Source organism: Stegastes partitus, unplaced genomic scaffold (assembly GCF_000690725.1).
Source record: "Stegastes partitus isolate 25-593 unplaced genomic scaffold, Stegastes_partitus-1.0.2 Scaffold1520, whole genome shotgun sequence".
NCBI classification, from domain to species: Eukaryota; Metazoa; Chordata; class Actinopteri; family Pomacentridae; genus Stegastes; species Stegastes partitus.
The window spans coordinates 83,002-109,291 of record NW_007579251.1 but is presented as its reverse complement, the minus strand read 5'-3'; the positions used below and the strand labels follow the sequence as shown (position 1 = coordinate 109,291).

The following is a 26,290-nucleotide window of genomic DNA, read 5'->3' as shown; positions in this document are numbered from 1 at the left end:
CACAGCGACTCTTTGAGTGTGAGCAGTAATCCAGGAGCCACAGTGCGCAGGCTGTTTCATTCTTCCCTGCAGAGCAGCAGGTTGAGGAAGCAGCTTCTGCACTGAGACTGTAAAAAGGTGTGAAATTATTTTCCTGGACTCTTAAAATGTTACTACAGTTTGCTGCCCAGTGCAGGTTCATTAGGGAGGAGTGTTAATAGCAGCAGGAGGATTGTTATGGAACAGTGTCGCCATCCTCTGGTGACTTGGCGGGATTGCAGGGTGGGGACGCAGCACTGCGCAGACATTTTTGTTTTCTGCAGCAATCCGGGAGAAAAAAAAAACAAGAGAAAAGTAAGAGAAATGACGCACAGATGTACTGTTTGATGTACTGTTTCTTCTGTTGTATTTTTTTTGCGCAAAGCTCTGGAGTCATAACAGGCTGGTCCAGATGTATTTTGGTGTACGCACAGGGCCTACTACTGTGTTTGAAACTAGCTGCTGACTTTATTGCTCCTTTTCCTTTAGGACGGGCTCAGCAAAGGAGCAGAGGGCGGAAGGTTCCCAGGTAGAAACAAAGGATCACTCCAAATGACCGTGAGTCCTGCGCGTCCCCGTCGGGGAGAATCCAATAAAGCTGATCATTTCCGCTCGGCCTTTTGTCCAGATCCCAGTCACACAGAAAGAGGAGAAAAAACAAATGGGTGCCATTCTGGAAACGGCCTAATTGTGTCTGGACGGCCATAAAGCCATTAAAACTGGAATGCCAGACAGTATAGCAGACCAGGCGTTTTATTGCACTGTCTCTGGTCGAGTCTTTGAAGTTTGGGTCCATCTGCGTCCCCTAACGCGTCACAACAGCACTCTAGTTAGACTAAAGTCCGACTTAAGTACAATAATCTATTCGTTTCTGTGCAGTCCTTAAGGACAACTAAATAACCTGCTGCTCCTGAACTAGTCATGGCTGTCTTTGATCGATCTGGAGACTTGGCAGCTCTGCAGCGAGCTCACATTGTATTTCCTTGCTTCTTGCATTTTTCTACCTCTTTTGTGCCAAATATTTCTCTCCAACATGAAGAGACTTGAACCAGTCGACCCTATTTTAAAACTAGACATGCACATCTTTTCCAATTTAAATATTTGTGGTCACATTTTTTTAGTTGAAGCGAATTCCCAGAGTTCCTAGATGTTTTCAGGACATATTAACAAATATATAGAATTCCTGATGTTGCTGTAAATCGGTTCCTCCCTGCGTCCAAACGGCGCTAACAACAGAGCTTTAGGCTGAGCGGCCTTGTCATATCTGAGCTGAACACAAACGCATCGGCTGCATTATTTTGGGCTTCAGCTGTCGGAGCCCTCGATGTCTTTTTTTGTTTTGTGTCCTCTCGCCTCGCAGCGCTTTGCACCCCATAAAAGGTTATAGCGGTAATTGTCTTTTATGGCTGTATACAGCTAACAACATCCTCTGCCAAGACGCAGCTCTGTCCCCAATCCAGATACACACATACACACACACTCACACACACACAAATATTCACGTATAGATGTGTGTATTGTAGTTGGAGTGTGTGTGTGTGTGTATATATATATGTGTGTGTGTGTGTGTGTGTGTTCCCTGCAAATTCAGTTGTAACAGTTGGAAAATGTTTTAAAACCATGGAAATTCGCACTATATTCTCTAAATATCACTGTTTTTTTTATATCTGTATTCTTGTGTGCGTATGTGTGTGAGTGTGTGTGTGTGTGTGTGATGGTTTTGCAGTGCAGTAAAGATTTTGCGCGCAAAAATTGGCGAATTAAGACATCATAAAGGAATATAATGCGAGGCCAAGATGAAATAAGAATGTAAATGGCGTGCATTCGCAGATATAATTTGTTTTATTTAATAAATAAAGTACAAATTACATTTGTGAACCAAAAAAGTCAGACGGCCAGCAGACCGCGAGGTATTCAATGAGTAGCCTACAGTGTTTTATATTTTCTGTCCTCTCACTAACAAACATTATGCTCTTTGAAAATGTTACTCCCTGAAATTCAGTCAGACACAGTTCAGTAATGCAAGCAAAAAAAAAAACTCTACTATAATCCGCCATCGACAAAACAAAGGTTATTGTAGGTAGTTGAAGGGCATAGGTAGTCAATCATGTCATATAATATAGCTTCTATAACATTAAATTGAGTTTCCAAGAAGATGTCTGTGGGTTTTCTGCACCTAAACTTCAAAAGGCGACCCGTCTGTTTATCTGGGCTTTTTTTTTTTTCTTCCTACGGTTCTATGTTAGATTCAAACTCATGGTCATCAGTCATAGTTCTAGCAGTAAGGGAGAAACAACAATAAAATTAATACATTTTTTAAAAAACAAACTATGCGCTCAGGTGGCTCTGAGATAGACAACAAATACAGCTACAAACCAGAACACACACAGTTAAAAACATCCATACACAAACAAGCACAGGAATCAGGCCAACTGATACACTTTAACGAGGTATTAATTCAAATAAACATAAAAAAAAGAATTTAAAAAAACGAGTGGGCACTGTTAAAATTGTGCAATATAAAGGTAGTCGCATCAAACTAAAAGCCCAACATGCGTTTTTTTTGTTTGTTTTTGTCTGTTTTTTTTCTTACAAGACAAATAATCCTATAGCTGTTATATAGAACAATAAGACAATGGAGTTTAAAAACAAGGTCCAGCAGAGTTAAGAGCTTTTACACAGAAAGCTCGCTATCAGCCTAAAATACTGCTCAATCTACACGGTTCAGTCACTCGTCTTTCGGTGCGCCGTCTTTATTAAACTTCTTCATCTTCATCCTGCGGTTCTGGAACCAGATTTTAACCTGTCTCTCGGTGAGGTTTAGCAGCCTCGCCACCTCATACCTACGGTCCCTGGTCAGGTAGGTGTTAAAGAGGAACTCTTTCTCCAGCTCCAGGATCTGGTGCTTGGTGTACGGACAGCGCTTTTTTCTCGTGGCACTCGCGTGGAGCCAGTTGGACACTGGATTATCTGAAAAGGTGCGACACTGTGTGTGAGCTCCCGGTTCTGACTGACTTTAAAAACAAAACACATCAATCAGGATTTGGATGAAACCAAAAAAAAAGGGGGGAAATCCTATTGAAATTCACGCGTAAATGCAGCTACATTCAAACAAAGCTTTCTTTTTCCGTCTCCTTCTCTCGCTGCTCACTTTGCAAAAGGTTATCTAATACAGCAATGTGAGCTGGGCCATTAACAGCCCCCCATAAGGAAATGGCATGCTCAGAATGGCATCTGTTAGGACGCGCACCCCCATCACGCAGCCCAGTCCTCACAGCTTTATGCGGTATAAATAGTTTAAACATAAAGGACTCTGCGGCGACTTACTTGGATCCAGGCCAGGTTTCTCTTCACTCTCTCCGCTCATGTCCCCTGCCTGGACGGACAGTTCGTCCTTTTCCACTGGTGATGCTGTCGCCACCGTGCCGTTGGCGTAATCGGAGAGCAGCAGCGCCGTGTGGGATCCGGGCAGCGCGCCGTCAGCTCGCGTCCCCAAACCCTCCGGTTTGATTCCGTAATGATGGCTCGTCGGTAATCCGGTCATGGGCAGGGAACCGGACATGGGCTCCAGAAGCCACGACTGATAGCGGCCGTCTGTTTCTGCAGCCACTGGGCCTTGGGGATGCCCATAGTGGTGATGGTACACAGAGGAAACCGTGCCCGGGAACTGAGCCGGGACGTGGCTCCATGACGGTCCGAAAACCGGGGGTTTGGACGGGAAGGTGCAAGTCCCGAGCTCGCTGTGGTCGCTGAGGGAGGCGGGCTGTCTGGCGTGCTGGAGCCCAGGACCGGAGGGGTACCTCGGCACAGAGAGCTCCTCGCTCTCGGGCAGAATGAGGGAATCGACGTAGTAACTAGTCAGTGTTCCAGATGTCGACATGGCAGAAAAATTTGACTTTCACATGTACGCAGTTATACAAGGGATACATGCAAAAGTAAAAAACGCGCGCGCACACACCACACACACATACACACGCAGTAAACCCAGCCTCACAAAATAACAATGTGGAGAAATCAAGTAGCAACTTGGCCCCACAGAGAACTACAGTGGGAAAGTAATGGGGAGACATGCTGCCATGCCATTGGGCAGCAGACACACGTGATCATAAGGCTGAACAATAAAGGATAAATCAATCCCTGTGGTCATTAAATACTCACCCTCTCTGCTATAACAACCCCGAGTTTTAAGAATTATCAAGATATGAGAAAGATCTGCTTTCTGTGAGAGGGGAAAATATGAATGACTGGAATAAAAAAGAGGAGGAGGAAAAAAAAGCAGAGTATTATTGGCACTTGACTGCTGTTACAAGCCCTTCTTGGTTACACAAAACGATACAGTATGTATTTGGAAGCCTTATTTTACGAGATCTTTTATAAGACACGCAAGCACCCTACTATTGCTGCTCACCAAAACACATTTTAAACACCACTGTATCACAGAAACCTTTGCTCAAGGATTTAAACGAGGACCGGATCATAAATTACAACTATACGAATTCCATTCTGTATTTTTTATTTTATTCTATTTGTTTCTTATTTGTCTGCCAGATATCTTCCTGTGTCCGTTTATTCTCCCCTTTAAAGAGCTTCAAATATTAAACAGATTTTACAGAAAAAACGTAAGAAACACAACCAACCTTATGGAGAGGTGACACCAGGCTGAAGTAGTTTTTTGGTGTTTTTTAGTTTCACATTTAGCTGGACGATATAGTTGCTTGTAGGCGGACTTTAGGCCATTAAACATAAGAAAAAAACGCTTACATGGTGTCTTTTCTGGTGTCATAAACACTCTTCCTGAGTTAGCAGGATATTATATATTCTGGGGCTACTTCTCTAACATCTAATAATCCACAGTACAACATTTCTACAGCTTTAATTTAAAATAGAGTAGGACTATACTATATACTATAAATGTGGGGAAAAAATAGGAAACCAATAAACACGAGTTTATTCATGAAGAATTACAAAAAAGTTTTTATTTACAATTTTTCAATCCGATTCACAAAGAGAGGGGAAAGAAGAAGCAGAGGTGTTTAATGTGCTTAAATGTAAAATGCAATTACAGACTATTTACTACTGTTATTAATTTGGCTGTAATTAAGCTTTAAAACCAAACGGCTGTGAATCCAGCAAAGTAACACCAACTTAAATACGGTGCCATGCGTAAAAAATATAAACCGCTACAAATTTAAAACCTGGAAATAAATAAATAAAAAACAAAAGTAACTGTTTAAATGCGGTGCTGCTTTGTAACTGATGCACCCACTTCAACCACGCGGCTGAATATTTCTTAAATGTGTTATTTTGCAAATAATAAAATGAAGACGGGGCGTCACTGCTCAACTCCAACGCGTTTATTTTTTTGCACCGCCGTTATCACTTGTATCGGCCTATATGTTGGTATCATCACTGCCATTAACAAATTAACTCCAATGCCTGCTTGCAGCCAGGGCTTCGGTGTAACGTTACACTTAAATGGAGCTAAAAATAAGCGTAATGTGGTGTTTGTGGTTTCCTCCTTTTAAAATTAAATGGTGCGGGGAGTGGCGAAGACCAGGGCACAAGAGCACGTTCAAAATAGAGTGTGTTTGGTGGTTGGTTGGATTTTTAAAGGTATTAAAGAAATAAAAATAAAAGCACAAAGAAAGAGAATATGGTGTCATTTTAAAAAGCAAACACGTAGCTTCTAAACACATGCGTAAAATAACTTTGTATTGACTTTTAATTCTAAGTTCCAAATGCAATAAAATGTATTTAGCCAAAATATAGAGCAGACGATTGTTTAAGCTAAAAAATAAAATAAAAAAGCAACAGAAAATTCACAATTAAATAAGGCGTCGTGTGTATTAAAGAGAAAACATTGTAACTTGGTTTTATTTTTTATTTTTTTAAATGGTTGCTTCGTGCGTAAAAGTCCATTGCATCCCAAACATAAGCTCACCGTTGCAGGTTTTAAAGCAGCAACCTTGAGTTTTCACATATCACGCTGCGTGTTTTATTTATTACCAGCAAATAAGCGCTTGGCCAACACCCTCGCAAGGCCACAGGCAATTCAACACGCAAGAATTCTCTGCTGCTACTATACTGCATTTAAAAGAGGAGCACGCAAACACACACATACACACACACACACACACACCAGCATCAACAACAACAACAAAAAAGCACAAGGTGTTCATAATGTGCATTCTAGTTTCAGGCTATCACCTCGCTGGTACTTGTACGTTATTTGGCCAACAGACATCAAACAAGCCGAGGAGGGAAAGGAGCGGCTGTGCGCCTATTTGTGCACTAAAAGTTAGAATAGACAAACACCTCCAGAGCAGGAAAAGACGCCACTATGCCAATGGCTCTCAGGCTGTAAACCTAAATCAGGGTGTTTTTTTCACCCACTTTACCGCAGGGGCTATTCACTTCTTTTGCCTCTGCAGATAACAGCCTGTCTGGCGGATCTAAATATCGCCATAAAGCCCTTCCCCTCCTTTTGTCTGAGCCACTATTGCGCAGCGGACGCATCCGGTCTCATTGCCCACGGAGGTCGCTGTTGCCCCATTCACCTTCCCCTTCCCCTCCACTGCAGTGGTCGTAACCGAGGCCTTGTCTGGCGTGTCTGCGTCACTACTACTCACGGAAAACACTCACGGCTTTACCCTTAAATCCCAAGTCCACGACGCATACTGCAGCTCAGCTTTGATCACGTTGATATTCAGCACACATTCCCCGCCTCGGGCTTATTGAACCAACAGAAAAAACAAGCCGAGGAATCCAAAGAGAGAGCACTACAGGAGACAGGTTAAGAGTATACACAGCAGCCAGCCAGCCGGCCAACCCCTCCCCGATTTATAAGCTATAGGAAGGTTTGCAACGTGCTTCCAAACCACCTCTCCACAATTTTGCACAAATCTCATCATCTTTATGTCCCCCCGATTTGCTTTCCTTTTGGTTTCGATGTAAGTAACTGGGGCAATTAAGACAGTTTCATGTTGCAGAGTTAGAAATGGACCCCAACAACATGAAACTACCTAAACCACTCGACAGTCGATCCGGGCCTCAAGTGAAACACAATCAGCCAATTCATAATGCACCGTGGTCGTGGCTTCCGTCATCATGTGTCCACCAAAAAAAATAAAAAAAAATCGCCTGTTTTGAGAAAGTACCACTGGATTGTACACACTATGTAGTAAAGCCGCAGCAACAAGGCGCAAAATGGACAAATTCACAATGATGAATGGACTCACCCGATCCTCGAAACGTTAATCCCAGTATTCCCAGACTTAAGCACAAAGTATTGTTTTATCCACAGTGTGTCTGCACAGTTCAGATTTCTAGCTGAGAGCCGGGCCTCCTCTCCGTCCGAAAGGCTCTCACACGACTGAAGCAGCTCTTAGAGGAGAGGGAGAAACCTCATATACCAGCCAGTCATAAAACTCTACAATAGCCGGCTGGGCATGCAGCAAGACGGCTTATAGCCTAATATCTTAATTATTTCCGATGGCCAGTACATTACCCTCTTTAGAAACATTTCTTTGTCAGCTGCTGCACAAAACAACAAGTGAATGTCCAAAGCATGGAGCCCAGATTATTTTTGAACTTTGAATTTCACACAAAGCTTTGTTTTGTTCCCCTCCCAACTCCTTCTAAAAAGACACAGTAGGTACAAAAATACAAGCAGCTACTTTTCAGTGCGAGCTGATAATTTATTAAGCATTACACAAAAACACAATGTCATATGTACACAGAAATATACAATAGAAACATTCCTCCTTCACTTTGCACACACACTGTTTTTCGTGTAAACGTCCTCAACGTGATAAAGATTCAATTTATACATTTAGCTCATACATAGTTTAGACCTATATCATGGTAGACTACATCTAATGGTCAAAGGGTGAATTATTTTTCCCTTGGTGATATAAGGGCATTATATTCCAGAGTGGTTTAAATTTGCTAAAATAAAAACGTATTAAAATGTTATACCATGCAAATCCAATTAAAATAAAATAAATTCATAATTGTTGGGCTAAATTTAGATATAGGATTATTGGGCAGCGGTGGGGCAAAAATGGACAATTTCAACCACCTTCCAGGGCACAACTGGGGTTTTTAGTTATCTTTTTTTTTTTAAACTGCACTGATTTAACTCCACTGACAACACTATCCAACCATACGACAGAGGTGACAGGAACAATACAAAAACACAATATCAGAAAACAATCAAACAGAATCAATAACATTCAGTTGTTTTTTTTTTTTTTTTCCTTTTCTTTTCTCAGTAGCTCACAGAGGACGATGCATTGACATTAAGCGTGTCTGGAAATTAAAGAAAAAGTTGCACCCCACAGCAAAATGAGTCATTGTGTGGACAAAGTGTTGAGGGAGGGGTGGAGATGAGGAGGAGGGGGGAGATCACTGATTTTTTGCCTATTTTCTTTTTTTTTCTCTCAATGTAAAATCACCTCGTTCATCACGAAAATCCGTAGTTGGCGGTGAGCTCCCGGATCCTGTTTTCTCGCGTCATTTTCTTCAGTTTCATCCTGCGGTTCTGGAACCAGATTTTTACCTGTCTGTCCGTCAGGTGGACGCTTTTACTGATCTCTAGGCGGCGCTCTCGGGTCAGGTACATGTTGAAGAGGAACTCCTTCTCCAGCTCTAGTGTCTGGTGCTTGGTGTATGGACACCGTTTCTTACGGCCGCTTTTTGCTGTCAGCCAGTTGGCCGTGTTTTCACTTTTTGAGTCTCCTAAAGAAAATGGCAGATAGAGGGTTTTACGCACTGCAACATGAGGGACTGTGTTGTGTGTGAGACAGAAAACGAGAACAAACATCTAGTAGTGTTGGTATTTATGTTTGTTTTACGCACATATGAGAGTAACAGGCAGCACTTTGCTTTAATTCCTCTTATTTAGTATCAATAAGCAGTATTTAAACATTTGGACACGTTAAAAGGGAGGCTAGCAGTAAGCAGATGTAAGTATTTATATTGTAGCCTGCTTGTCAACAGCCACTCCTGTACATACACATAGGTCAAGTATAACCAGATGGAGAATAAGAATATATGAAAACATTGCTTTACTTAAAGGCTATTTTACCACTGTTGTAATATTACAAATATGTCTGCATTGGAGAAGTTGCTGCAGCAATGTGCATCAATAAACACTTAACATACCTGCGTATGGTGCAGTATACTTTGTTATAAACTATGTTTTCATTGTTTTTACTGCTTATAAATGGTAAATAGGGGCTTAACTGTTTGCGCGTATTTGTTTGTGTGTGTGCCTTGTGCGTAATGTATGGTCTCTTTGTCAGACTCACCAGACTTGTAGCAGATATAATAACACTGCATATAACATTTTCTACCAGTGGTACAGAGAAACAGAAATGTTATTTTAGTATCATAAATGAAGTGAAATTATAGAAACATTACGGCACAGAAATTCTAAACAGGCCTACAGTAATACAAGTGGGCCTTTGAACTAATATTTACGCAGCGGGCAAAAGAAACACAGACTATGGTTTTTAGTATTTAATACACATTGTGTTGCTTTACTTAAAGTTAGGTTCTTAATGTCGTATCACACTGTAGGTTTGGACACCAAATCAAAGCTTTCCTCTGTAGTAACTGGCTCATTTTTCAATTTTACGCATTACAATTACGGACGTATTTGGGCAAAAAAAGCAGATTTTAGTGCATTCCTAATACACAATCTTGTCTTGTTAGATCAAGAAGCAATATGCAAATGTAATGTTTACAGTCCTGCGTCCTTCTTGTCACTGCAGCCTAACCAGTAAAATAAAACTTGACAGGTGCCATTAAAAAGCGTCAGTCTACCTGTATGCCAACAAAACAGTGCAAGACCACATTTAGGATGAAGTGTATTTACCTTTATTGGCCTTCGCTGGTCTGTCTTTGTCATTGTCTTCTGCTTCGTCTGCTGAGGACGCTTCTCCATCCGAAGAGTCGCGCGCCTCCTCGGTCCCCGACGCAGCGTGAGCCTGCAGGTCTGCGGTTCCCGAGGACACGGGCTCCTCGGTGTTCCTGCCCTCCTGCGCCGTGGCTGGAGCAGAAGTCGAAGTTGGTGGCGTGTGGAAGCGAGCGGGAGCAGTGGGGTGTAGGCCAAAATGAGAATGGGAAGGGTTCGACTGGGGGCCGTTGGTGTTGTAAAGTTTATGAGAATGTGCGTGCGTCTGAGACAAGCGGAAGTAGCCCGGCACAGGCACTGAGCCCCCGCCGCCTCCGCCGCCATCGGTAACTGTACAAGAACTCGACCCCAGGCCGGCTGTAGTTAACCTTGAATATGTAAGATCTTCGGCGGTGGAGGCTTTTGGGCACTTCGGCTGCTCGTACAGGCAGTAGGTGCTCTCTTCCTTAATATTCTGCGGGAACGAGCAGGGCGCGACCTGGGGACCTACCGGGTGCTCTTGGTCCATTCGACATGACCTCTGCGCGTCCATCCACATTTCCATGCTGGACATGTACGCACCTGAGGCGGAAACCATGTTTTGGGGACCCACCTCGCTCCTCTTACCCATACCTGGGAAGTATCCATAGTTGTGTAGTCCGTAAGGCACTTCTGTAGCAGTGCTATGAGGCACGCACACCGCGCTCCCAGTGTAGTGACCTCCGCTGCTCTCGGTGCGGCCACTGATCAGAGAATCCACTAAAAACGCATTTCCTGACGGGCTGTCCGAACATGACATTATTGTGGTGTATTTTGGCGAAGGGAGAAGATAGCCCTTTCTGGCTGACATTTCTTGTGCAAAACATGCTGGATATGATTAGAGGCACCCCCCCTCTCCGCCGAGCGGACTGTAAAACCAATGGAAATGCTGGAAGATGGGCAGTCCCTCCCACTCTGTGGCTACGTAGCAGTCGGAACGATATCCATCATGGAGCTGAGGCAGAGAAAGAAGACAGCACAGCAATCAGTGTGTTCCCTCACCTCGCCTTAATGCACCACCCTGTACAGCAGGGGCGAGGTCCGACACGATTCAAAGTTTTTAAATACATATTTGTTTTTTTCAAAGGATGCCATTCATGAATGCATTATTGAAACGAGAGTCGGAAGTATTTTTTCAGCGCTATAAATAACCAAATGATGTCTGAAGCACCATGCAAATAAAGTGTCACCACAAAGCTCAACAATAGGTGCAACACAGTCAGAAGCATCAGATTTAGAAAACCCCAAGCCTCGAAAATAAAAGCAGTCAAGTCATAGTGGCGTAAGTGCAAAAAAATAAAACCAGAAATGATCAAACTCCTCTTCGCTTCAAACACTAAAACGCTCCTTTACATTAGGATTTGGCCTCAAGGTGGCAAATCAAGTTTAAAAGTATAGGGCTGCTGAAACCCACCAACAAAGACATAAAATAACAAAGCAATGCAGTTAGTGGTAATAAAGTCTTTTTAACTGTAGGGAGAATTCGCCTTTGGCAAAATGACTTGGCAAAAAGCCGTTTTATAAAGTGCATCCTTTTGCTTGAAGACAGTCAGAGCTATTCAGCACTAAAAGCAAATGTGTTAAGAATACTGTTGCCTACAGATGGAGTGATATCAAAGGATTTTTTTTCCCTTTTTTTGTTTTTTTTTTTTGTTTAAGTATTTTTACGCAAGTTAAAGCAGTTAATGTCAATCTAAGGCTGCGTCGTTTGGTTGTCTTGTTCTAAATGACTGTATTAAATCAAACATACAGTAAGTATTTTTAATCGTAGGGTTTGTACTGGTGATAAATTACGCAATTTACTCGGATTAGGAAAGCTATGCCTGCGCGTAAACAGCGGCAGAGAAATCCCCTGTCACAAGTAAAAGCAGTTAAAGACAGTAACGAAAACCAAACTGATGTGCAAAATAATTCATCCATTATTTGAAGAATCATTTAAGCATTTAAAGGCGAAATTCTTGAAATACTCCGTCTAATAGGACATGCAGTTACCCCCCGAGGAAAAACAAAGACTTAGAGCGTCTTTATGTAGCTTCTTTCTTAGCTGAAGATAAAAGTTATGTGCACATAATTGTATATTTCACATTTAACCAAGAACACTTTTTTTCCCCCTTTATCTATTTAAAATTAGAGAGTGTGTTAGTAGCGTTTGCATTTCTGTGTATTTTTTTCTACTCATTTGGGACATGGAGAGGAGTTCATCTCTATTCGAATAGTCATTACGCACAACACAAACAGGTTAAAAGCCATGATGCGCCTTCGTTTAAACATTACAAGTATTCCATGTAATTCTGCTGAACCGCAATAATTATCTGTCTGTCTTATAGACTGCAAAAATTCCAAATTGAGCTCAGCATACAAACTTAATTTTGGCTAATCCGCCAAAACACTGATCACGGTGCAGTAAGGGAATTGTCCCAGTGTGTCACAGTAACGCAGACATAAAGCTTCCACATACAAGCCATCCTGTCGGTCCAATTTGGGGCAATAAGGGCCACAATAAAACTCTCCTTCCATCTCGTCGTGTCCTTGGCCATGTGCACTCTATTGCTCTCTCCAGGTTGAAGTTAATCTTGGCCAGCTTTGCCATTACCAGGCCCAGGTGGCCGCTCGCCCCCCGGGTTTGTTTGCAGCCTGTTGTACTGAAATGGGGAAATTTGGGAGAAATTCATAAATTGAGCCCATTTAGGTTCTCAAACTCTCTCATTGACAGCTCATTTATGCACACTGGCTTACACTTTTACCGCGCCGACGGTGGACATTTGTCAATCGCAGCTGCTCAGGACGCGCATATTTCAAATGACTTAAATGACTGAAGTTGGTTGTAAGGTTATTTATGCGTATATGAATATAATAAAATAACCTGTTCCGAAATTCAAAAGATATATTGTAGATATTTATTTTTTAAAGAGTATTTTTCTGCGGAACTAGATATTTCAAGATAAAGGCCGTGCGCCGAGCGTTGGTGCGCGTTTGGTAACTTCCTCCAAAACATAAAAAGATCCACAAAAAAATGTATTCTATTAAAGACAGACAAACTAGCAGCAATACTTCCAAAACCTTTGTACTTTTCCCCACAGTGGCCTGTTCCTTATGGGACATATGAGCCAGTAAGGAAACTAAATACATCAATTAATTATGTGCACCCCGTATTAAATTGTTTTGGCCCGCACACTTCATGATGTTGTACTGGCACGGGGGCCTATCGATATCTTTGTGTTACAGTTATTAATTGTAGCTATTAAATCTTCATTTTCACAGCTGCCCGGCTATTATATCCTGAAAACAGTTTACTCTGACCACTGGCTTTGATCAGGCCCATATAATCGTGGCCGAAGAGGCCGTTTGAGTCGTATCATGTTCGTCCCGAGTGCAGTTATGAACAATAATGCGGCGTTTTATTACATCCAGCGGAAGCATTTATTTTTCACGAGAGACAAAGGAGAACAAGACTCGGTCCACACGCATTAGGGTCCAGAATAGCCACTCGCCACTTGGACTGACACCGAATAGCCTCCTGGTGCAGCTCTGTGTGACAGGAAGAGAAAAAAAAAGAGGGGGACGCGATTGCTGCTCATGCTCTATCACAATCAAATCGACTTTTCTAATAACTGCTTTGGCACGCACGGACAATAATGCCTTTTGGAAGGACGTCAAATGTTTTCTGCAGATTCTTTGAAGAGGAAGAAGAATGAGCAGTGAAGCCAGCTGCTTTAGGATTAGCTGCATTGGGATGAGAAACTGTTTGAAAAATGAAATCATTTGTTTGCCAAGCAGCACCCACTGCTTACTGATGTATCGTTCAGACACTCACTCTGTCCATTCTGAATAATTAAGGGAGGCTTTTCCAAACACAAAACACTTGTGGTTAGACTGAAAGGGGCTGCAGATCTCTCCAGGTACAAGTCGGCTATGCTATACTTGAACCATTAAAAAGCTCTAGCTCAGCAAAATGAATAGCACATGCAGCATGAAGTCTTGGCACAGATGTGTTGCCTTATTAGGGCCCCCAGGAAGACTTTCAGTACCGCACGGCCCGGGGCACCACAGAGAAATGTTGAAACTAAACACAAAACGACTCCCATCACAATCTAGCCAGCTTTGCATGCAAGACGACGAGACAAACAGCTGAATGCGAGCTACAAAAGCTTGTTTTTTTCTCTCCACTGAGCAAACTATTCAAGCTCCAGGCTTTGTTGACAACTTTTACCTGCGTGCATTTGAAGTGAGCTTGAGAGACCAAAAGATCCAAGGCCATGACATTGGTCCCAATAGCGCCGCCCGGTGGTAAGAGGCTCGAATCCAGTGTGCAGCCGTTTCCACTAAACTGATTCGAGGTGGATAAACCACACGAGGGGGAAAAGCTTCTGAAATGTAGTCGATGCAGCTAGCGAGCAGAGGCTTTTCCTATCCGTCCGCTCCCTGTCGTTGCTGTCGCCTCCTTGGTAACACAGTTAATAACCTTGGGTCTCAGACGGTTTATTGCACTGCACTCCAATTGTACAAATGCTCCAGACTCTCAGACAGCTTTTATGGCCGCGTTGCTGCGGCAACGGGGAGGATGTCCCGTAATTAGGGACGGAATTCCAGCGCGCAGTAAAGGATGCGCAAGGCAAGGCCCGACTATGGCAGAGAGAGGCAACCATAAACTTCAGCCTCTCTCCCCGCGTTTATGGCCCTTTTGACTGTCATATATGAACGCCAATGCGCTGCGGCTAGCTCTCATAAACACAGTGATAACAACAGCAAATATGGCGACCCTCGCCAAAGGAGACTGCTGCTGGAGGAGTGTTTCCAAAGCCAATCAGCAAAATGACAGTTCGCACACAGACAGAGAAACACTCAGAGAGAAACCAAAGTGTACATGGCGCAATGCTGAATGTTTGGCAACAATAAATGTTACAGAGATAGATAAAGGTGGAATTATCGACAGTGAACCTATAGCAAAGATTTCCTGAAGACAGAATGCAAGAGTTGGAAAATTTCTAAGCTGAAGTACTATAAGACGTGGTTCAAAATAATTGAACACAACAGTGCAAACATAATTTGAGAGCACAAGACCGAAACCTTTTTTTTTTTTTAGTTTGTCTATTTATATATGATATATCTCTGCCCTATAATCAAACATTTAACTCCATTTGACGATATTACTGCACAAGTAATGGCACATTTTAATTAAAAGTGTGACTTTATTAACTCTATTTGGAGAAATAAAAGCAGACATTAAAAAAAATGTTTAATTTGCAGTGGTGAGATTGTGTATGTGCGTGTGTCTATTAGTTTGGTGGCTTCATAATGAGTCTTCAAATTTACTGCACTTCGGTGCTTTTAATTGTTTGCCACAGACCCAGGCATCTAATTGTGACAATTCTGTTGTAAGCGTGAGTTTAATGTTTTGATCTTCCGTGCGTAAAATGTTCCACATGCGGGTATTTTTAGAACGGCAATATGTGGTACCGCGTATTGTTTTTTAAAAAAGGAAAAGCGCAAACAAAACAATGACAACGCAGAAGCTGTTTTTCAGTAATCTTTTCATTAGTTTTTTTATTTGGAAATATAGTATAATACACAATAGTTTGGGCATAACCAAGCAATTGATTCAATGCGATGGCCCTGACCAGCCGTGCCCTGACAGCACACTTGAAAATGCAGCATTTTGTGTTTATCTTTTTTATACTGAAAGTACCCAAGGTTCACGGTTCATGAGAAGAAAAAAAATGTAATCCAATGTCCGACCAAAGAGGTCCGCTGCATGTGTAGGTTACCTGTGTGAATATACGTTGGGCGTGTACCTCAGTGCAACTCCACACGGATCCACTGGACAAGCTTATCTCTCTGGTTTGGCCTGCATTGTTTATGCTCAACTGATAGTCTCCGAAAATCAAAAAAAAAGGAAAAAAAAAAAAGGACAAACTGGATTTGGCTGTTGACAGGTACGCAAAAACATAAATAATACTCCGCCCTTATTCTGCAGGCTACTGGAAAAACGACAAAAGCTCGTTTTGAGGTCAGCTCACACTCAGCATTAGAATCCCAATCGCCTGCCTCTGGGCTAATAATGGACTTTGACTTGGATAGCCGTGACATTAAAAGGGGATAGTAATCGAGTGGGCTACAAAATAAATAAGCACACAAAACAGAAACACATGATTCTCATCCGTTCGGACTCATTTGGTCACACCAATATACAATAGATTCGGCGAGTCTATTAAAGTCACATATTCGCCATCAGCCTAAAAACCACCATTTTTTTCTGATTTTAAAAACAGAAAAAAGAAAAAAAAAAAAGTCAAATAAATCTTTTGATTACAAAATACACTAGACCAGTCAATTAGTGACTAATTAGTGGCAAAGTTTTGTGTTGCCCGCGTGAAAGAAAAATAAACAAGGCGTCTGTGAATCACAATATTAACATGGGCCTTCGCAAGCACAGTCTTGGCAATGACAAAAATCAGTTTCTATGTCTGAGGAGCGAAATCAAAGTCCACAGACTGTCTTAATTCATGCCTCGCTCTTCAGGTATTTCAGATCACGGGGTACTGTTGTCCTCGAACTTGAAATTAACCATTGAGCTGTGTTGTTACATCTGTCGCGGCCATTGTGGTACACAATGTACACTGGGCGAGTCACAGCCGGGGAGAGTCAGCCAGTCTGTAAACGTAGCCAGGCCCACAGCAGAGCAGTGCTGGAGCTGTGGCGGTGCTGCTGTGGCCACTAAAGCAGAGGATTAGACGTATAATACTGTAATCTGTCTCTGTTCAGTTTCTTCTCCTTCATGCGACGGTTCTGAAACCAAATCTTTACTTGTCGGTCGGTGAGGTTGAGCATCCGAGACAGTTGCAGCCGTTTCTCCTTATTTATGTACACACTGAAAAAGAATTCTCGTTCAAGTTCTCTGATCTGATATTTGGAATAAGGACACCTTTTCTTGCGGGTCCTCTGTCCACCTGGAGAGTACAGAAAGAAGCCGGTCACTGGAAATATACACATTTCAAATTAGCCATGACTATGTTCAAGAAAAAGATTTACACGCCTTGAATGGTGTCCAGATTACGCATGAGCGGATTTCCTCGACATAAAGCATTAATAACATATTTCCCATTTGAACATTTCAAGTGTCATATATACTGATATTATATTACACTGGAAAGATTACCAAACCACTCGCTGCTGGCTCGCTAGACAATACACTTGGGCTTTGACCTTTTCTAGCAAATGAAAACAACAAGTTCACTTTAAAATATAAGCAACTAGTAGCTACAGGTAAACGAGAATGCGCTGGGATAGACAGTTTGTATGAAACTATTTTTACTTACAGAAAACATAAAGTGAAAATCTACAACACAAACTCCATGATAGCTTTAACACAAGGGCTCATGTGTGCTAAACCTTAAAGCAGAGGCACCACCCTCATTACATGCAAGGGCTCTTTTAATGCTAAGAAACCGTGAAACAAGCGCGTTCATAATAAATGGAATCAACGCATGTCTCTATCGGAACTCATATTCATATCTCAGTGCTTTTGGGGGAAAACGTCAGGGAGTGTTAGAGAAAAATAACCGGCCTGATGTCTTTCACGGCCAATTTCAATTCCAAACACGTGATCCTGCAGTTTATAACAAAGTTTTGTTGGGGGGTGGGGGGGTCTACAGGCCCTCTATAAACCTTATATGCTTATAAAACAGCATATAAAATTTTTAACAGCAGCGCGCAAGATTGCAAACTTTCTCTCATAACCAAGGCGCTGACTTTAATACGTACTGCTGCTGCTGGATTTCTCCTCATTGTTGCCGGAAGATAACTCTGGGCTGCTTGTTTCATCCCGCTGCTCCTTCGCCTCGGTGTCCCGGCAAGACGGTGCGTCCTCCGGCGCAGAGCTAGGCGGCTTGGTCGCTGTTTTGTCCCCTGAGTAGCCATTCGCGGAAGAGCTCTCCGACGCGTTCCCGTACGCCGTCTCGTAAAACTGGTCGAAAGCCTGTGGCAGCACGCCATTTCTGCCCACGTTCCCGTAGAAATTTGTGGCAGCGGAGCCGGCGCTTGTATGGTGGTGGTGGTGGTGGTGGTGGTAAGCAGCGGCGGCGGCTGCGGGGCTGTTTTTACCAAACATGTCCCCTACGACGGCGGTTTGCGCCGACAGACAGTCCCGGTGCACCATGTCCTCCGCGCTCGGGTAGCACTGGGGCAAGTTCCCCCGGTGCGGCCATTTACCGGACGCATCAATGGCTGCATAGTCCCTGAACGTCACCTCTCTGACGGGTTGGACCTGCGGCAGGTTAGAGGAATAGGAGTATGTCATGGGGCGGGTGGACGGGGACTGGGATAAAAACGAGGGAAGACCGGAGAAATCTGCCCCCGCAGACACGTAATAAGTGCAACTGGGCAAATACATGTTCGATCCGACGGGGACCCTTTCGTCAAAATCCATCATCGTAGTTCACCCTCTTCTATAACTCTATGTTGGGCTTTGATTCCTCTATAACCGCCCTGAACATGGCTCTGAAGCGCCGTGCCTCTTGCCTCTTTGAAGCAGGTTCGCTAAGCAGAAATTTGGAGACGTAAGCTGACGTGGAGAGCCATCTCCATCCACTCCACGGAGGAGGAGGTCACGTGACCACGCGGCAGAAATTGACAGATTTTCAGGCTGTGTGTGTGTGTGTGTGTGTGTGTGTGTGTGTGTTCTCGTGTGGGTGTGTAGAAAAGAGAAAGAGTGTGTAGGAGTGTAAGAGACATGACTGCTGTGTGTCCTAAAGCTTGACATTGGTGGTTTATAGTCACGTCGGTTCAAAAATGAATTCCTTTACATGCAACGAAGCCAGGAGACGGAAAACTATATTTGGATGATGGCTGTTAAAAAAGAAAAGAAGGATTTTAATTGAAGATTTTTTTTCAAAATATTAACATGAACTTCCCAAGTGCTTTGTGCGCTTCCATGTTCTTTTCAGTCTGTCTTGGAAAAATGAATGTTTGTGTATATTTTCAAGTGTTCCTATTTTGAAAATATATATACACAGCCTGTAACGCATGGAAAACAAAAAGATTCTGCTTACTAAGTTGTAGTGACCCTAGATGGTAAAAATATTAACTAAAGGAGCATTACTATGCCCATATAATACAGAGTTGAATTAGAGGAAGGAGACAGCGAGCTTATCTCTAAAGGCTGCTTTTAGAAATGTCTTAGTCATCATCATTTGGTGGGTTTACAACATAGCATTTGGCTCAGTGGGCATTTGGTTATCAGGGTCATGTTCAAAGTAGCGGCTAATGTTTCAACTGCTACAGCCTTGCGTTACCATCAGCTTACGACTAAACTGAAATTTGGGGAAAATAAATACTAGAGACGACCTTAAAATTCATAGAATGTAGTGAACTGACTCCAAGTTTCAGGCAAACACGGACAATGAAATTTTGGCGTCTATAAAACTTTGCGCAATTGGACATACTAAATTGTAATCTTGAGAATAACAGCCATTTAAACTATTGTAAAAATTTTCTTGTTAATCACAATAACAGAAGAAACCAACACATACCTCACAGGAAAGACCACAGGCTTGTTGAGGAAAGTACGCAACAACTGAAGGTTAAATTCTGTCGCCATGAGTCACTTCACAGTCTGCTTCAATTGTCCGAAAAATCATGAAGTTGTTGCTGATGGAATAAAATTGTTGCATTTTTAAAAGAAACTCGTCCCGTTGCTAAGTTTAGCTTTAAATTAACATTTTATAAATTCACTGGGAGCTCCAAAAAGCGAAACATTTCATTCCGCTTCGCTTTTACGCACGGCTATTTAGCAACATTTAGGTGCATATATCTATTCAAATGTGCGCTTTTCAGCAAGAAAACAGCTTCCAGAAATTTGTAAGATACTTTTTTGTTTTGATGAATTTTAATCTCCACATTGTTTTATATTTATTCCCATGCCGAATACACATTTGCGTAAACCGCATCAACATCACAAACTCAAAGACGAAAATATCATTTCTAAAAAGAATATGTGTTACAGAATTTTAAAAATATTTGCAGGCATATTTTACAGTTTTACAGCTTGAGATATTTTGGCTACAGTATCTCTTGCAATGTATTTTAAAATACTAATTGTGAATAATAAAACATCTCGAGGCGATAAATTGTTAAAACGGAAAACGCAGATATTTGTGGAGCAAACATGTCCTCCCGTTAGAAGTTTAAATAAATTAAGATAACAAATGTGGAGACTTTTTTGAAATGCATTTCTGCTATTTGATTTGGTAAACATGCCCCAGTGCACATTCCCCGGCTCGCTGCTCTGAGGCCACCGAGGAGCTTGTTTTGGAGAGGCTGCAACCTGACTCTAATGTGCTGTGAATGAGAGACCTGAGCTCGGATTAAGACCGCCAAGGCTGGTCTGGCCCCACAGCCCGAAGTGCATATAGGGATTCATAGGGTTCCTGATGCCACATGTGAAACATAACCTTGAAATATCACATATACTAATACTGTGCAAGTCCTATCTAACGCCCTGTGAGTGTACCAAAACAGGAGAAAAAAAACCTAGCAGTCAGACTGACATGAACCGTCCCGCTTACAGGCCATTTTATTTGGATAAATTGTAGGGACACAAACAACTCCAGTATCTCTGCGACCACACGCTCCGCCTCTCAGTCAATCCAGACAAATTCTACGAGTTGTGCTGAAGCTTTTAAGCTGTAATTGAGGACAGGATGCCCAGGAAAACCAAAGCCAGCTCTGCACAGACCTGCGTTTTTATAGCTGCTATAGTATTCTACTGCGCCTTTTTCCCCAAGCCAGACAGACACCACAAAACTGGCCAAGCGTGATAGGAAGTCGCCACCTACACGGACTCAAAGTCAGCAGCTGAGGAATTTCAACGATATAGAAACACGTCAGTGAACAGCTAAGGTAAGATTTGTTCTTACAATCAATAAGCTTATGTCTTAACCAAGTGTCAACAAATTATTGGAAACTTTGTTAAATTTAAAACAAATTTTCTGAAAAAAGTAGACAGGCTGAAAGCCTATTTTATGTCAAATGTGTTTTTTGTTAAAGGAAGTCGTTGTGTGGATCCTATGGCCATCCTTCTTGTGCTGTTTTTCCTCAGCAAAACATGTCTGGCGCTGCGTAAAAGCTCTCAAAGCCAAAGCTTTGTCTGTACGGTCGACTTCAAGTTCGGGGGAGGGAGAGGGTCCTTCACAGAGAGCAAAGGGCCCGCCGTGCCCCGGATGGAGTTCCTATAATTGGCTTTGCATTTACGCAGGCTTTAGGTTACAAGATTAGTTGATAATGTGAGCCTGTAACTACAAGCAAAGGAGAAGCCAAATGAACTTCAACTTCGCACTAATAGTGTATCAGATGTAGGCCTTTAAATGGTACTGCGTTAGATTGCATGTAAACAGTTGCTCCAGAAGAATGATACTAACAACACACTCAGGATATTGCATAGGAGGCTTTTGCTCATCAAACCCCTAAATGTGATCATTTCCTGCGCACCGTATGAAATCCAATATGCAGTTAAAAAAATTTTGAATAATGGGCAAAAAAACAGCATAAAACACAAATTATTTAATTGACAGTCTTCTTACCTTTTTAGTAATAATTAAACAAAAGACAATATTTCGTAGTTCTGACACCGAGATACACAAATCAGTGCATTTCACACAGGACACGGTTTGCTCTCTCTCAGTGTTGTACTTTTTTTTCACACACTTTTACGCATGCATATAAAACACTCTGAATTTACCTTTTATTTGTTAGATTAAACAATTGAAGGAAATCGTGGATGTTAGGTGAGAGTTTACTTTAAATTGAGAATGAGCCTTGTTTTGGGCTGATAGAAGCTTGGTTTTGTCAGGAAGAGAATGCGACATGTAGATAGCCCAATCCGTGCGCCATAAAACCTTGTCAGACAACAAGTAAACAATCAAGTGTGGGGAGGATCTGAAAGTACAGTTTAACGCCACGTCAGGTAGGCCTGTGGGCAGTAAAGGGGGCTAAATAGGAGCATTCACTGTCTTGCAAAAGAAACCTCCTGTAGTTTAAGTCTTCAAGCGGGATAAAAAGCCCAGAGCTTTACTACAGGCTGTTTTTGTTTTCATTTTATGGTTGCAAAAATGGGCCACCACACCTGCGCCTCAAAGCATCTTTTGACTGGATTCTCTCAAAATGAAAAAAAACCCTGTCTTTAGTATAGCGAGCTGAGCAGGAGGCCGAAGCAGCAGTCTGATGATACAATGAGAAGACGGGTGCCAAATGTGACTTTTAATGAGCATATTCTTATATGTTCATTAAGAGATCACAAAATACGACTTTAGTAAACTGGGAGTTTTGCAAGCGGTTCAGTGATTGAGAACCAAAACAAAGCATAGATCAGTCTGGGTTAAATAATGAATAAAAATAATTATAATACGTGGGGTTTTTTGCCAAAGCATTAAGTCAAACTATAAATGTGGGTGTTTACTTGTGCAAAACATCTGAAATGTATACATTTATAAAGTGTTTTTGAACTTGAATTGTACATGGTCTTGGCTCAGCCGTTATCATGTTGCTGGCTACAGTTGCGGGGGGATTATAAACCCATCAGACTGAAACATGAAACAATCAGAGTTTGCATTTAGTGCGCAATTAAACGAGCGGGAATATGTATGTGTAAAGGGGGAAAAAAGTGAACCTGATTCAGCGAACAACTGTTGATTTATCCACAGGTGACAGAAATGTAGGCCGACAGCGATGGCGACGACAGAGGGGCCAGGCGGACCACACAGGGGCCATGCAGGGAAACTGACCAACTCCACGGTCAACGGGAGCACATCTGGCAAACCAGGGGAAGAATCACAAAGCTGGATTAGCCTGCAGAGGGTATCCTGGGAAACGAGGCGTCAGGAGGAGCGGGCCTGGACAAAAGGAACACAAACTGGACTTCAGAAGGGCAATATATGAACATCAACAAAGGAAAATAGCAAAAAGGCCAAAGAATTACCAGAAGAATTAAGTTGAAATTCAAGTGTAGGGATACAGGTTCTACTTGATTTATAAAAGGAACCAAAAACGCACAAAAATGGGCTACTGCGTCTGGAAATTCTACTGACTTATTTGTGCATTTGCTGCTGATAGTTTGAGGAATTGTTGAACAAAAATACATTCAGATCATTAGACACTAAAAGCCTTAGATTTGAAGTTGAGTGAATGCGCAAAAAAAAGGACATTTCTTGCACCTTTAAGAAGCTAAAGAGCCGAATCGAGACTGTTTTATCGCGCATTTCTGCCTTGAATACACTGGATAATAAATATATTATATATATAAGTGCTCTAGATCTTTTCTTCACCAAACGCTTTACAAGTGATCTCCCAAACACGATAAAACGGAATATTTAACAATCGTTAGCTGCTCACTATTGGAAAATGTTTCCGTCGACATCTGCAGTGCGATTTTTAATCACCCGAAGCAGGATTTTCGTCTTTTATTTCTCCATATCTCGGCTATAAACACAGTTTAAAATCTACATTGTTATTAGATCTAATATATTTGGACGCATCCTCAATTGACGTTGTCGTCTTCACAATCAAATTCAACCAAAGTTCGACCTTAAATTCTGATTTTCGCTCCTGCCTTTTGCATGCGCACATCTTACCAGCATCAAATATTGTTTCATATTAATTTTTGCCGCGCGTTTATGCATCACATTTTATTTAAAGATGAGCGAATCTCACGACTTAGATAATAACATTTAACAATTTCAGTCTTATTGGCTCTTCTGGCCGTTAAATCATGAAAATAATAATTTGTGCCATCTCAAAAAAAAAAAAAAGCTGTTGATTTTAGTCTTTTTTTTCTAATTTTGGGAAAGTGTTAAACTATCTCCTATTCGTTTATTCTAAAGAGGTTACAGCACTTTGTTAAAAACATTTCCCGAAACACACACAGGCCCGTTTCCACAACGTCTATGTCGCTTTTTGGAAACACTTTTCGTTAGAGAGTCAGACAAGTTTTGGCCCACAGTTCAAGTACAATCTATTGCACAAAATCTGTTATATGTTCTGCAAGTCTCTGTTTATTCTTGAATATTCTGTGTTTAAACTGTGTTTACGTAGAAGCAGCAAACACACACGATCCTTCTAATCCCCCCACATGCTCGCTGCGTACTTCTCTTTTAAAACATACAAAGTCTACACAGGCTTCCAAAATGAACACAGTAAATTATTTGGCATTTATATTTCAGGCCAAATGAGATGATCTGATACCAGGAAAGGAAAAAATCTCGTCTCTCGACGAATAAGGCGCCGACTGGGACACGGAGGAGGCTTTCACATAATCTCGGTCAAGTGCTTCTATTTGACAGCTGTCACGGTGTCGGATAAGCTTATGTCTGCTGAGGTCTTTGTGCTGTATTACGAAGATTATCTTCCAAACTCGTGCTTTCAAGCTTGACCAGAGCTGCATTGTCGAGCGGCTGAAGGTTGCAGGGCCTCGCCTCCATTACGCACAGAGACAGCGAAGGTCAATGTAAAGAGCAAAGCCCATTGGTGGCCCTGTCTGTGCTCAGCACGTCTGTCAGGTAGGCGAGAGACATACTGCTCCCTGGAAATGTGGATTTATATTCTATGCACTGCTTCCTTTAGAGGATAATACAGTTTTTGGATTGAATCTGAATGATCTGACGAGTAGTTAACTGACATTTAATTGTTATTTCATAGCAAACATAAAAAAATAAGAAGAAGAAGAAAGAAACAAAAATGATGGCAGTTTCTGTTTTGTTTTGTTTTTTTTGTTTTTTGTTTTTTTTACGTGACCATTTTCTCTGTTGAGAACTGGACAGTAAAGTTGCACAGATTTTAAAATATCTGTCTTTTCAAAGCGCATCCAAACAGACTGCCACTTTGATTTGACTTTACTTTGTGCACTCATTCGGGAATAAATGTGAATGATGCATGAAACTCAAGTAGCATTTTTTAAATTTTGTTATTTTTTGTAATAAAAATAGGTTAATGTAGCCAATTTTAAACTCCAACATGAACTGTAATTCACTGTTTTTCCTTAGTGTGGCAGCATAATTCAATTCTTGAACACCAGAGACGCAGTTCAGCCTCCAGTCTGTTCCTGCTCCCGTCCATGAGCTGTCCAATCAAAGATGTCTCAGAGAGCGGAGAGGAATAGGCGGGGCGTTGCGCTGTGAGCTTTGGACTGTCACGTTAGGTCTCAGGCTGTAGGCGGGACTTGAGGGCTTGTTTTGGTTCTCAAGAGCCAATAAGAGCCTGTGTTGCTGCCTCTCAGCCAATGAGCTTTCACTCAGCTCCAGCGCTTCCGCCTTTTTTTCATTTTTTTTTGAAAGACTGGAGGATGCACAGAGCAGTGAGACATCTCTCTTCTCTCCCATCTCAGAGCTCGTTGCCGAACACGTGCGCGCCCCGCCGTGTGACGTCAGGAAACGTGGGCGCTTAGCAACGGCGCATTCCGTGCTCGCGGACGTTCATCTCGCTCACAATCCGTCTGGTGTTTGTCTGAAGCAGCCAGCTGGACATGTGCGTGTCATGAGAGCAAGATATGCGACTGCTCACCGCTTCAAAATACTTCACAATTAAGCCTTTTAGTTTAAGGAATTCAAAATATCCAGTTTGTTTGGGCTTCTGGATGATTTTATCTCGATTTTTACACAACTAGGAAACAAGTAAGCAATCACTAGTAAATCTAACTCTTATATTCATGGGCCTGCATGAAAATATGATTTGAAACGTTTGGGAAAATGGCTTCTTTAAACAAGACATTAAATTTAAAAAGATAGGCACAATGATTTCAGATAGTAAAGACAGAAAACAAAAGCCCATTTGTACGCAACTGGATAACTCGATCTTTTAATTATCCTACTTCTATGACCACAATAATAATAATAATAATAATAATAATAATAAGAATAATAATAATAATAATAATAATAATGTCCGAGGACAGGATTTATAGTTTAAATGAAATTTTCAGAATAATTTAATCCATTATATTTCCGTGCGTAATACCATCCACACACACAATAGGCTAGTTAGTGTAAACAGTATAAATATGAAAGCGGACGAAAGCGACTAAGAGCTACTAATCCCGCATAAAGCAAACACACAGAATACAATAAACTAAAACAATTCATCACCAAGTGAATCAGTTTTATATGTGGGGGAAAAGCGAGAGAAGCTGGACCTCAGACTAAGCATGGATTACGTTACACGTCTGACATTTGACCGCCAGTAAGACTGAATCACTCAATGCAGCTAAATCACGTGGAATACTGGATGCAGTTGCAATTTGTCTCCCAAAAAGAGAATATTGTAGGCTACAGGGTGAATCTTTACACTGTGCAT

The 26,290-nt window shown here is 41.9% G+C and overlaps 3 protein-coding genes and 1 long non-coding RNA gene across 5 annotated transcripts; 1 reads left to right on the top strand and 3 right to left on the bottom strand.

Annotated features, from left to right (window-relative positions):
- Positions 1-16: 16 nt before the first annotated feature.
- On the top strand, positions 17-23,249 carry LOC103371065 (uncharacterized). 2 transcript variants are annotated; one of them, XR_520922.1, is made up of 3 exons: positions 17-333; positions 508-576; positions 22,651-23,249. It is a non-coding gene; the product is annotated as an uncharacterized LOC103371065 (long non-coding RNA). The 2 variants fall into 2 exon arrangements; XR_520921.1 differs by having other exon boundaries at positions 17-576.
- hoxa9a (homeobox A9a) lies at positions 1,838-4,627 on the bottom strand. Its single transcript, XM_008300280.1, has 2 exons — positions 3,346-4,627; positions 1,838-2,988 (listed from the first exon to the last, which is right to left on the bottom strand). Exons 1-2 carry the CDS (start codon positions 3,896-3,898, stop codon positions 2,747-2,749), a joined length of 795 nt encoding a protein of 264 aa, XP_008298502.1. The 5' UTR covers positions 3,899-4,627; the 3' UTR covers positions 1,838-2,746.
- LOC103371063 (homeobox protein Hox-A10) lies at positions 7,692-11,066 on the bottom strand. Its single transcript, XM_008300281.1, has 2 exons — positions 9,899-11,066; positions 7,692-8,757 (listed from the first exon to the last, which is right to left on the bottom strand). Exons 1-2 carry the CDS (start codon positions 10,764-10,766, stop codon positions 8,483-8,485), a joined length of 1,143 nt encoding a protein of 380 aa, XP_008298503.1. The 5' UTR covers positions 10,767-11,066; the 3' UTR covers positions 7,692-8,482.
- On the bottom strand, positions 15,470-18,383 carry hoxa11a (homeobox A11a). Its single transcript, XM_008300282.1, has 2 exons — positions 17,717-18,383; positions 15,470-16,902 (listed from the first exon to the last, which is right to left on the bottom strand). Exons 1-2 carry the CDS (start codon positions 18,381-18,383, stop codon positions 16,670-16,672), a joined length of 900 nt encoding a protein of 299 aa, XP_008298504.1. The 3' UTR covers positions 15,470-16,669.
- Positions 23,250-26,290: the final 3,041 nt, after the last annotated feature.